The sequence below is a fragment of the Colletes gigas genome, unplaced genomic scaffold, assembly GCF_013123115.1.
Source record: "Colletes gigas isolate AHSC1104 unplaced genomic scaffold, ASM1312311v1 Colletes_gigas_Sc00043, whole genome shotgun sequence".
NCBI classification, from domain to species: Eukaryota; Metazoa; Arthropoda; class Insecta; order Hymenoptera; family Colletidae; genus Colletes; species Colletes gigas.
In genome coordinates, this window is record NW_025106672.1 from 925,067 (window position 1) to 938,957 (window position 13,891).

Sequence of the window (13,891 nt, forward strand, 5' to 3'; positions counted from 1 at the left end):
CGGATAGGAGCCAGGACAAATTGTAGCCGGGCGTCCGCCGGGGAAGTGATAAAACGCATCGAATCGAAAACCACGGCTCGACCATAACGCAATTTCATTCTTATCTCGGCCCCGTATCGCGTTTCATTGTTCCCCGCCGCGTCCCTCGCGCTCACACGCTCCGTAGGACTTATTGCGGTTCGTGCTGCCTTTATCTGCTTAATCCAATATTTCGTTCGTTAGCTCCGCTTCCTGTACGATTTCGTGGAACACGGAACAAAAAGAACGGTGGCTGAGAGGGGGCTGAAGACGAGGATAAGGGCGGAAGATTCGTTTTTTGGGTGGGGAGGGCGAAAAGGGGCGAGAACTACGCAATACCAATGAAACCGAGTCGCGGTTCGCTGGCCACCGGAGCTAGATTCGATTTAACAAATGCGTACTGCAAACTAGTTGCACGTCCCTGGGGGCTCTGTCACCCGTAACGCCACCATTTTCCCTTCGGATTAAAATGCAATCGACGCGTTATGTTCGCAACGACGACTTTTTTAACGTATCGCCACGGTGGATGCGAACGAACAGACCTCGTGCAGAGATTGCTCCGTTCGTATGAACCTCGATGGAGATCCAAGAGCTCTGTCCAGTTGCGTCCTCGGTTTTATCGGCCGCCATGTTGCAGCGCGTCCCACCGATTCGTTCATTAGTTTAGCTCTCGCGTTGGTCGATTGCTCCTCACCAGTAGTCGTCAATTTTAGTGCAAAAAGCATGTTCGGTTGAGTGTATCGAAGAAATGTTTGATGAGGAGTATAGGATTGATATATGAAGCAATTTGGTAGAAGTCTATAATATGACACATGGCATGTCCATATAATGTGTATACTATGATCTAGAAGTGGGAGACAAAAGTGGTGAGCCAGGAAGACCATACACCACTTGGAATAACTGTCTATAAAAGTTGTGAAGCATTTGGCTCCTCCAATTGAAGCTACATTAAATGGCCCACACAGGTCTGAGTGAACCACCTCCAAGATCTTATTGCATCTGACACTATTCGATGGAGCAATTTGGTAGAAGTCTATAATATGACACATGGCATGTCCATATAATGTGTATACTATGATCTAGAAGTGGGAGACAAAAGTGGTGAGCCAGGAAGACCATACACCACCTAGAGTAACTGTCTATAAAAGTGATGAAGCCTTTGGCTCCTCCCATTGAAGCTACATTAAATGGTCCACACAGGTCTGAGTGAACCACCTCCAAGATCTTATTGCATCTGACACTATTCGATGGAGCAATTTGGTAGAAGTCTATAATATGACACATGGCATGTCCATATAATGTGTATACTATGATCTAGAAGTGGGAGACAAAAGTGGTGAGCCAGGAAGACCATACACCACCTAGAGTAACTGTCTATAAAAGTGATGAAGCCTTTGGCTCCTCCCATTGAAGCTACATTAAATGGTCCACACAGGTCTGAGTGAACCACCTCCAAGATCTTATTGCATCTGACACTATTCGATGGAGCAATTTGGTAGAAGTCTATAATATGACTCATGGCATGTCCATATAATGTGTATACTATGATCTAGAAGTGGTAGACAAAAGTGGTGAGCCAGGAAGACCATACACCACTTGGAATAACTGTCTATAAAAGTTGTGAAGCATTTGGCTCCTCCAATTGAAGCTACATTAAATGGCCCACACAGGTCTGAGTGAACCACCTCCAAGATCTTATTGCATCTGACACTATTCGATGGAGCAATTTGGTAGAAGTCTATAATATGACACATGGCATGCCCATATAATGTGTATACTATGATCTAGAAGTGGGAGACAAAAGTGGTGAGCCAGGAAGACCATACACCATCTGGAGTAACTGTCTATAAAAGTTGTGAAGCATTTGGCTCCTCCCATTGAAGCTACATTAAATGGCCCACACAGGTCTGAGTGAACCACCTCCAAGATCTTATTGCATCTGACACTATTCGATGGAGCGATTTGGTAGAAGTCTATAATATGACACATGACATGTCCATATAATGTGTATACTATGATCTAGAAGTGGGAGACAAAAGTGGTGAGCCAGGAAGACCATACACCATCTGAAGTAACTGTCTATAAAAGTTGTGAAGCATTTGGCTCCTCCCATTGAAGCTACATTAAATGGTCCACACAGGTCTGAGTGATCTATCTCCAAGATCTTATTGCATCTGACACTATTCGATGGAGCAATTTGGTAGAAGTCTATAATATGACACATGACATGTCCATATAACGTGTATACTATGATCTAGAAGTGGGAGGCAAAAGTGATGAGCCAGGAAGACCATAGACCACCTGGAGTAACTGTCTATAAAAGTTGTGAAGCATTTGGCTCCTCCCATTGAAGCTACATTAAATGATCCACACAGGTCTGAGTGAACCACCTCCAAGATCTTATTGCATCTGACACTATTCGATGGAGCAATTTGGTAGAAGTCTATAATATGACTCATGGCATGCCCATATAATGTGTATACTATGATCTAGAAGTGGGAGGCAAAAGTGATGAGACAGGAAGATCATACACCACCTGGAGTAACTGTCTATAAAAGTGATGAAGCATTTGGGTCCTCCCATTGAAGCTACATTAAATGATCCACACAGGTCTGAGTGAACCACCTCCAAGATCTTATTGCATCTGACTCTATTCGATGGAGCAATTTGGTAGAAGTCTATAATATGACACATGACATGCCCATATAATGTGTATACTATGATCTAGAAGCAGGAGACAAAAGTGGTGAGCCAGGAAGACCATACACCACCTGGAGTAACTGTCTATAAAAGTTGTGAAGCATTTGGCTCCTCCCATTGAAGCTACATTAAATGGTCCACACAGGTCTGAGTGATCTATCTCCAAGATCTTATTGCATCTGACACTATTCGATGGAGCAATTTGGTAGAAGTCTATAATATGACACATGACATGTCCATATAACGTGTATACTATGATCTAGAAGTGGGAGGCAAAAGTGATGAGCCAGGAAGACCATAGACCACCTGGAGTAACTGTCTATAAAAGTTGTGAAGCATTTGGCTCCTCCCATTGAAGCTACATTAAATGATCCACACAGGTCTGAGTGAACCACCTCCAAGATCTTATTGCATCTGACACTATTCGATGGAGTTAAGCTGTCTGTTCACCAAGTATACATCTCATTTCTCTGATTTATTGCTATCTTGAACATTGCAATCCCCAATCTATTTTAACATTAGAGATAAATCCCTGTTATTTAAATGCCCTATTCTAGCGTGCCACAGCCTGAATCCAGGTCTGTTCACCAAGCATACCTCACATTTTTCTGATTTATTGCTATCTTGAACATTGCAATCCCTAATCTATTTTAACATTAGAGATGAATCCCTGTTATTTAAATACCCTATTCTAGCGCACCACAGCCTGAATTCAGTTGTTAGGAACAGGAATAATGACCAGTCAAAATAAAATGAGACAATGATATTTTTCTTAAATGCAACTCTATTGGAGGCGAGACGCCTTTGCAATGTCCTCCTCTGCCCGACTCGCTGTTCCTTTCTTTCTCACGCGCACTGCGCCTGCGCGATCTCCATCTCGCCTCGCCACCGCGCTCATAGATGGCGCTGACCCCCTTGCATCTATGGTAGACTCTATGCCAAATTAAACTAATATGTCAATTAAATATTTTATTAACAAATAAGTTTACGTGTTTGTTCATTAAGAACCAAAGACAGAATGAATGAATTCTTTGTTTTTCAAAATAACAAAGATCGAATAAAACAGATGAAACAAATAAGGAATCTTCTTGATCCATAGAAACTAGCAAATCTTCAACTCCAGCGAGCTTTCATAGATGTCACCCTAATCGCTGTTTTGGTGGACGCCACACATCCGTACCAGTCCACAACACCATTATCTACACCTGTAATTTGTTGAGCAATTTCATTTCTACTCATCATAAGTTGTCCACTCTATCAGCAATCATTTTGACATTGACATTTTTATCTACTACTTCTGCTAGATTTTTCGTAAAGATAATCTCGTTACCTTGATCAACAATCTTTGCAACTGAGATCAGAATCCTTAAATTGGGCACATATAAAGTATTCTTTAAGTTCACTGTTCTCTCCATCACTTGTGTTCGTACTTTAAATTGAATTACTCCTTTTCCATTTACAACGATTTGAAATTTTTTAATTTTGTCGAAAAATTTCATCCCTTCTCGAATTTTTTTCTCAAAAGCGGGTAGTATTTCGAGGGTGTGTCTAATGACCAAAAATGATTGTAATTGGGCCCCACGATCGAAAATAATTTTTCCAGAACGATTTGAAATTTTTTAATTTTGTCGAAAAATTTCATACCTTCTCGAATTTTTTTCTCGAAACTGCGTGGGAATTTGGGGGTATGTCTATTCACCAAAAGTGATTGTAATTGACCATCGTAACCAAAAATAATTTTTCCGAGAATGATTTGAAATTTTTTAACTTAATTTTTTAATAACATTTTAAGGAAGCCCCAATCAACAAATTGATATATCTGATTTTCGTTTGACTTTAGAAATCTACCATGAAAATTTTTCCCAAGTTTGACCGAACACCCTGTATAAGATGATCAATAATGAAAGATAGATAAGACAATAGGGGATACAAAAACAAGATAATCCAGCAATCGAATGAAAAGAAGGGTAAACATAATTTAGATGGTAGTTTAGGTAGAAAGGGTGAATGTTAATGTTATCGCGGAGTCGGATAGTTGCTTGGGTAAAAATTTGCATGGCCCGTGGCGCGCAAATGGCATCCACATTCGAATCGCATTCCGAACGATCCGACTCGATTAAAAAGTCGGGGGGTTCCCGGTACTCGGGGCCCCGTCAGGATTCCAGACGTCGACGTTGGCTACTGAATAATTCAATGAACGTGCGTTAATTCCCATATACACGGTGGATGTCTACGTCAGGAGACACGCGAACGCCGCAGGACCACCTCCCGAAACTTTGAATTGTTAATCGGCCCGCGTTGCCCAGTTTTGAATCATCCTTGGGGCTCGAGGTGTCCCACTTGCCATTAATTCTCTACGTCAACTGACACGTTAATAATAAACGCGATGGCGCCCGTTTAAATTTCACTCGAACGTCCATCGACGGATTTCAGCGATTTCCTGTTTAAACGCATTCGTTGAATATTTATTTGCTAAATAAATAGAAGAAAACATTACGCAAAAAAAGAGAACAAAAGCACTTTCTGGTTACCTTTTCTGGTTAATTTTCTGGTTATCGACCATTGGTGGGCTTTTGTGACCACCACTGGCCATTGGTGAGTTCTGGCGACCACTAGTGACCACTACTGACCACTTGTGATCACTACTGATCAACTGTGACCACTTGTGACCGCCACTGGCCAACAGTGAACACTTGTAGACCCCTACTGACCAACTGTGGCCACTTGTGACCACTACTGTACCGCAGTGACCATTTATGACCATTATTGACCAACACTGACCATTTGTGCCCATTATTGAGCAACAATGACCACTTGCGACCACTGCTGACCAACAGTGACCACTTGTGACCACGACTGAGCAGACCACTTACGACATCTGGTGAGCACAACAGACCAATATTGACCAATGCTGACCAATGGTGAGTGATATCGGAATCTTCTGTTTTTCCTCTCTTTTTCGACACTGAAATGTCTACTGGTTTTACATGTATCGTCTAGTCTCGATTTTATATGTTTGGCCTGCTTACATACTTTGCTTCTTACTTTTTGTTTCGTTTGTTTGATACATATTCCATATTGCATATACAAATGTGTTTGTTCACTTCTTTTATTCTTGTCATTAATGTTGGTTATTGTATGTGTTATTGTTGAATATTTATTTGATAAATAAATACAACAGAGTTTCGAGCTAAGTGTGCATTTAATTAATGTAGTTTTACAAAACGAAAATGCTATTCTTAGTTTGACGGTTTTAACTAAGCTTGAGGCTCGGAAAAAAGAAAGGAGACGGTCAGGGGATGCAATAAACAAGTGTCCTCCTCTAGTAGTATTGACCTCTGGGAAACTGCACCAATGGATACAAATTCTCATTAAAAATACATGCATGCAATGCTTATTCCCAACAGAAGTACAGAACTACACTTTATTTGAGCGAAGGGTTTATGTAAAGATAGTTTCGGGCATTAGAGTGGGTTTGTCTGATTCAGATGTTGTTGCCACGAGGTGGTAATGTGGATGGTGTCAAAGTCTTTATTTGATCCAATCAATACATCCATATGTATATTTATTATAAAATAATGAAAATATTGCACAAAAAGAGGGAAGAAAAACACTTTCACTTTCTGGTTACCGGCCACTGGTGGGCTTTTGGTGGCCACTACTGGCCATTGGTGAGTTCTGGCGACTACTACTGGCCAACAGTGACCACTCGTAGACCACTACTGGTCAACAGTGACCACTTGTGACCATTACTGGCCAACAGTGACCACTACTGGCCATTGGTGAGTTCTAGCAACTACTACTGGCCATTGATGAGTTCTGGCTACTACTACTGGCCAACAGTGACCACTTGTAACCGCTACTACCCAACAGGACCACTTGTGACCATTACTGGCCAACAGTGACCACTACTGGCCATTGGTGAGTTCTGGCCACTAGTACTACTGGTCATTAATGAGCTCTGGCGACTACTACTGGCCATTGGTGAGTTCTAGCGACTCTTACTGACCAACAGTGACCATTTGTGACCATGACTGGCCAACAGTTACCACTACTGGCCATTGGTGAGTTCTGGCGACTAGCAATGCCCAACTGTGACCACTACTTGTCAGAAGAGACCACTTGTAACCGCTACTACGCAACAGTGACCACTTTTAATCACTACTGGCCAACAGTAACCACTAGTGATCACTGCTGTGGAGTGGTCACAAAATAAAGAGACAAAATAGAAATTTAGATGAATCATAAGTCCATAGTAATCCTAGTGAATCTATTGCTCCTTACTAATTAAGTGCAATGTCGATCACGTCTAATGGAATGCTCAGTCGAAGTATTGCATGGTACAAAGTAAACTATCAGTTAATTACAAAATGGTATGGTGGACGTAACAGTAATTGGCCCCATGTATACTTGCAATATAGTTAATTCGAAATAGACATCTATCGAAAGAGTAGCATGTAAACAAAGCTTCAAATAGACTATCAGAGCAGGATTTTTACTATTGCTTTAGCCCTCTATCAACCCCCAAATATAATAATTCGTATCTTTAAGCATTTCTCATACATGTATCTGCATATCAAGTGCATTACATACTGTTTCTAGAATTAAAATTCCCCATCCACAGCCTAATTACAAGTTCATACCATTGATCCACCCAGAGTAGAGGCTAGTGATTTTCTATATATGTATATAAAATGAAAGACCTGACTCACTGACTCATCAACGCCAAGGCTAAGCACTTGGATATAAAAAGCTGAAGTTTTGCACAGAGGTTTCCTTTATGATGTATACAAGGAATAACAAAGAATATTCCGAAATTTAACCCCTAAGGGGGTGGAAAGTGGTTGCAACGTTTATACGAGGAATATTTTATTTGTGGTCAGATTTATTTGAAAGGTCTTAATACTCTTTGACATAATTAATCAAACAATTATTCCGGGTTTTTTAAAAATTCATCCTCCGAAGGGGTGGAAAGGGGTTGCAACGATTGTATGAGACATATTTTATTTGTGGTCGGATTTATTTGAAAATTGGTCCGAATGCTCATTGATACACTTATTTCGCATTAAAGTTGCCTCATTTCCGTAAATGGATTTAGAAACTTCAAAGGGTATAGCCGAATAAGGGGGTCAAATGTGCCCTTGAACCAAATGTGACATACGATGGATCCATCGATAGAGCATCAAGAAAAAACGTTCTGTGACAAATTTTAACCCTCTATCTTGTTTGGAAGGGTAGTTATTGAGAAAATTCGGATTAACGAATTTGTGCCTATTTCCCCTATTTAATCGAGTACAAAAATTATGAAAAAAATCTGGTGCATTGTGGTTATTGAGATACATGTTTGAGAATTTTTTCCGATTTCTCGATTCAAAATCCTAGGTGTGAAAAATTGAAAACGCAAAAAAAACACAGAAAAATACTGATTTCGTATTGAAGCTTTCGAGACACTAGATTTATATAATTACTGTAAATGCGTATTGTCATTGGTTATCTCCCTGAATTTTTTCAGATTTTTTGGTAGGGTGCGCCTTAGTAGCAAAAATCAAAAACCGATTTTTTCGACGTTTTTCGCGTGAAAAAGCACCTTATACTTTGAATTTTTGTATTCTCTTTAATAGATAACTATATTCGATGGTTTTAAACATTTCTATGTCGAGCAGAACAGTGTATACAAGTAGAAAAGCAAAAATAAGTCACGAAAAAAAAAGTGCTATGCGCGATATATTGAGAAGTATGCGAAAATAATACAAAAAGCAGATGTATATATTAACGATAGTGGAAAACGTATAGCAGAGCCTATTAAATACACTTTAGAGGAAGTTTTATCTCTATTCATTGACGGTGATTATACTAAGGAGACATATAATTCCATGCGAACAGGTGCAAAAAAAAGAAATGCCGATATTTACCCTGCATATAATTCTATTCGTGAGGCAAAAAAAGAATGTTACCCAACTTCTATTAAAGTGACCGACATTTCTGCAGAAGTTAATATTCAATATCTTGCTAATCACACAACAGAGAGATTATTTAAGTATTTAGAAAAATGTGTAGATTACGAAAATGTACCGGAATCTCTCAACTTTTTGTTCAAATGGGGCTGTGATGGGAGTTCCGGTCACTCCACATATAATCAAGCATTTTCGGACAATAATAATACAGATGAATTTTTGTTTGCCATATGTATGGTTCCTTTAATTTTAAAATCAAATGGCAATGTTTTATGGATGAATCCGAGTCCCTCTTCAACCAGATTTTGCCGACCCATACAGATTATGTTTAAACACGAAACAAATGATCTAATTAGAAACGAAACCGGAAAAATAGAGCAACAGATTTCAAAGGGTATAGCCGAATAAGGGGGTCAAATGTGCCCCCAAACCGAATGGAACGAGCCACGGGTCATTCGATAGCAAAAAAAAAATAACCCCTGTGTGCAAATTTTTAACTTGAAATCTCGACCGTGGGGGTAGTAATGGGGTGAAAACGAAAATCATGTTTTTGAATTATTTCTCTGTACCTATTGAGTAAAAAAATGTAAAAAAATTCAGAGACATTTCGGGTACCGGGGCACATACTTTGGGAGATTTTCAGATTTTTTGATCGAAGAACCAGGTAGTGAAAAATAAAAAACAGCAAAAAATGGCGAAAAATGCCGATTACGTATTGAAGGAGGCCCGGAACTACTTTTATACTTTTACAGTAAACAGGTATTACTATTACTATTACTCTCAATTTTTTTCAGATTTTTCATTTTGGTGCGCCGCAGTGAAAAAAAAATAAAAACCGAGTTTTTCCTCGTTTTCTGCGTATTAGAGTAACTTACACGTTGAATTTTTATGCATCCTTCAATATATAAGTGTTTTGTAGACTGTGTAATGTTTCTACACTAAGCAGAATTACATAACAATTGAAACAAATAAAATAAAGCCAACCGTTGAGCGCAATATATCCTAGAAAATCAACGATATTTTCAACGGCGTCGATGGCGCAGCGTTAGAGTGTCCGACTGCTGAACCGCTGCAAGTTTTTTTACCATAAGTTCGAGTCTCTCTTCTGGACTTAGGATTTTTTTTCCTTCATTATTTTTTTTTTCAAATTCTAACTATATAACAATGCTTTATATTTATTTATAAATGTTCTGAAAGCATTTTACAAATATTTTAACCTGAAATATGTATAAATATAGTTTTGGAGTGTTTTTTGCGTTTTTATTTTTTTTGTCAACCACGATTATTGTTTATCATCTCTTACACTGAAATTAATGTGAAATGTTAGTTTTCAAATCTCTTACCTTTGACTATTGTGAATGGATCGGCGCAGAAGATTGTATATTGGCTTACTATTACTTCTTCTCGCCCTTCGATCAAGCAGATCTTTCCTTCTCGTTCTCTTTCTTTGATAAATATGAATGTTTGCTGCGGCTTTAGTATCTAACGTAGACATGTAAGGGTTATTATCCTTTCCTTACTGCTGGTTTTAAAGATAATGGAAACACTTGTAAGTCCAACCTCTACGGATCATGCCAAGTAATTATGTATAAATCCCATCGCATACAGTAGCTTGAACTGAGTAATTAAAAAATACATTGTGAAACCCGAACGCGACAATCACCCATTGACCTGAACGGTCTGGGCCCTCACCCAACGAACCTTTATTTCCTTCGTAACGCAGGTAGGACAATTAATCATTTTTCCCCGTGGTTTCCATCGAGCAATGATACTTCATTCAAAAATAAGCATGAAACGATCAAACTGGTACTTAAAAATGGGTTTATTAGAAAAAAGTATCATTGGCGGAGAGTGGGTTAATAGATTTGGCGTGGAATGGCCCTTACATGTCTACGTTAGATACTGAAGCCGTAGCAAACATTCATATTTATCACAGAAAGAGAAAAAGAAGGAAAGATCTGCTTGATCGAAGGGCGAGAAGAAGTAATAGTAAGCCAATATACAATCTTCTGCGCCGATCCATTCACAATAGTCAAAGGTAAGAGATTTGAAAACTAACATTTCACATTAATTTCAGTGTAAGAGATGTTAAACAATAATCGTGGTTGACAAAAAAAATAAAAACGCAAAAAACACTCCAAAACTATATTTATACATATGTGGGATTTTTAAATTAATTCAACAGAGGTAAATTATAAGTAACAGTAGTTTAATGTTATAAATTATTATATATATATATATTTTACTCGCACTCACTGACTCATATATTTTACTCAAACTCGCTGTCTCGCTGTCTCGCTTGTACGTAATAATCTCTCGTTCTTCGTAGCGCTTCGATTTATTCGACTCGGACGGCCCTGAGCGCGCGGAAGGCGAGCGCCGTGATTGGTCAGTGTTTTTCGTTAATAATTCAAAAACGAAGCCCCATCCGACATTTTTGCAAAGGAAATTGTTGCTTAGAATTGTCTCACCTACCCCCCATTTCCGTTTCTTACACTATTTACGGGACACCCTGTATACAATATCTCACACACGCTTGCCGATACACCGATTTTTGCGGCTGTTGGCCTTTTCGTGGGTTTTCTCTCTCGCACACATGGTCTCTCTCTCGCACTCGTTTTTCGCGGTCGCTCGCCTTTCGGTCATGTTTACGACTACGGTCGTTGACAATAGGCGAGCGACTTTCACATGCGTCCTAACAGCTGATTTTGTCCGCGTTCTTACGCTGCTCCTAACCGTCAGCGTTCGGCAACGCTTCCTCGAAGCCCTTTTTTGCCTCCTACACATATTTCAGGTTAAAATATTTGTAAAATGCTTTCAGAACATTTATAAATAAATATAAAGCATTGTTATATAGTTAGAATTTGAAAAAAAAAATAGTGAAGAAAAAAAAAGTCCTAAGTCCAGAAGAGAGACTCGAACCTATGGTAAAAAAACTTGCAGCGGTTCAGCAGTCGGACACTCTAACGCTGCGCCATCGACGCCGTCGAAAATATCGTTGATTTTCTAGGATATATTGCGCTCAACGGTTGGCTTTATTTTATTTGTTTCAATTGTTATGTAATTCTGCTTAGTGTAGAAACATTAAACAGTCTACAAAACACTTGTATATTGAAGGATGCATCAAAATTCAACGTGTAAGTTACTCTAATACGCAGAAAACGAGGAAAAACTCGGTTTTTATTTTTTTTCACTGCGGCGCACCAAAATGAAAAATCTGAAAAAAATTGAGAGTAATAGTAATAGTAATACCTGTTTACTGTAAAAGTATAAAAGTAGTTCCGGGCCTCCTTCAATACGTAATCGGCATTTTTCGGCATTTTTTGCTGTTTTTTATTTTTCACTACCTGGTTCTTCGATCAAAAAATCTGAAAATCTCCCAAAGTATGTGCCCCGGTACCCGAAATGTCTCTGAATTTTTTTACATTTTTTTACTCAATAGGTACAGAGAAATTATTCAAAAACATGATTTTCGTTTTCACCCCATTACTACCCCCACGGTCGAGATTTCAAGTTAAAAATTTGCACACAGGGGTTATTTTTTTTTTGCTATCGAATGACCCGTGGCTCGTTCCATTCGGTTTGGGGGCACATTTGACCCCCTTATTCGGCTATACCCTTTGATTCCATTTACTGTTAGATTTAATAATAGAAACATAGTTGTAAAATATTATTTTAAATTAACTATGATAGATGGAAAAGCTTTTGCTGCTGTTACTGAATCATCAACTCAGTCGTGTTCAATCTGCAAAGCTACACCGCGAGTGATGAATAACCTAAATATATTACAAACATTACCAGTAAACATAGATTTTTATCAGTCTGGAATGTCAAATCTTCATGCCTGGATCAGGTGCATGGAATGCATATTGCATATTTCATACCGCCTGCAAGTCAAGAAGTGGCAAATACGAAGTGTAGAAGAAAAATCCCAATATGAAGATAGGAAAAAGATGATTAAAAGAAAACTAAAAGAGGAAATGCACATATTAGTAGACATTCCGAAGCCAGGTTTTGGTACAACAAATACTGGAAACGTAGCGAGAACATATTATGAAAATTATACTACAACAGCCAATATTACAGGTATTTTATTATTTTATATAGTAAATAATAAATTATTAAATAATAAAGTAATAAAATAAACAATAAATAATTTTTCAGGCGTAAACCAAGAATTAATTAAAAGACTTGGTGTTATTTTAGTTGATTTGCCAAGTTATAGACAAATTAGTCCCAATTTATTTCAAGAGTATGCAATGGAAACATTTAATCTATACGTTACAGAATATAATTGGTTTTACATGCCATCAAGTTTGCATAAAATTCTATTTCATGGTGCAGACATAATAAAGTGTGCTGGTTTACAAATTGGAATGTTTTCAGAAGAGGCAATGGAGGCAAGAAATAAAGATTTTAGAAATATCAGAAACGATCACGCGAGAAAATTTTCACGACTAGAAACAATGACAGACCTTTTTCACACGTTATTGTATACATCCGACATTTTAATATCCTCAATTTCGGCGGAAAACCGCAAAATTTGTAAAAAACATACACGTTTTGATATTTTCAATGACGAAATTGAAAGATTAATGTTAAAAGAAGACCTCCAAGACGATGATGATTCTTCATAGACAATAAATTTTAGATAAATAAATTAATCATTTGTTTGAAAAGCCTGAACAGCTAGTTTTCAATTATTGTACATTATTTACATGTCATCGCTATTTTTTAGGCATTTCTGATGCTCTGGCAAAAAATGTTTCCAACCAAAAATTAATCACCGCTTACACTTCTACAAATCCCAATATGAAAAATCAAAAAAATTTTTTTTTTCAATAAAACATTAAGGTGACCTTGATTTTTTAATTGTCACAATATATTTTTTACTTAATAATGTTATAGCTGACGTCAAGACAAATTCAACGATCTATATACTACGGTCTTTAAGTCTTGAAATAACGTTAAAATAGTTGTGAACAGCTAATTCTTCGATCTGGCCCACTGTGCGACGCGACGGGTCAGTCGCTAAGGTGGAGTCAAAGAAAAAGCACGTGTGAAGCCCATCAGATTACCTATTGTACTCTCATTAAATATTGTTCCTCATTTAAGTGGTTAGATTAACGTCTTTTCGTCACCCCCTCTCTACCCACATCCTACATGTAAGATGGCGACGTGACATAAAATTAAAACTCTATAGAAGCGAATGGGGGCTT

General features: G+C 38.2%; 2 protein-coding genes across 2 annotated transcripts in view; one reads left to right on the forward strand and one right to left on the reverse strand.

The window, feature by feature from the left end:
* The window catches only part of LOC122403057 (zwei Ig domain protein zig-8), a 218,784-nt gene that overhangs the window by 73,879 nt on the left and 131,014 nt on the right, over nt 1–13,891 (reverse strand). The window lies entirely within an intron of this gene.
* On the forward strand, nt 12,462–13,429 carry LOC122403056. Its single transcript, XM_043406336.1, has 2 exons — nt 12,462–12,758; nt 12,837–13,429. The coding sequence occupies exons 1-2, from the start codon at nt 12,500–12,502 to the stop codon at nt 13,307–13,309; spliced, it is 732 nt and encodes a 243-aa protein (XP_043262271.1). The 5' UTR covers nt 12,462–12,499; the 3' UTR covers nt 13,310–13,429.

What these genes read in the sequence shown, in the direction of transcription:
- LOC122403056 (XM_043406336.1), top strand. Translation starts at nt 12,500, where the DNA reads ATGTCAAATCTTCATGCCTGGATCAGGTGCATGGAATGCATATTGCAT. An exon ending in TACAACAGCCAATATTACAG is followed by an intron (nt 12,759 to 12,836) that starts GTATTTTATTAT and finishes ATAATTTTTCAG; the next exon opens with GCGTAAACCAAGAATTAATT.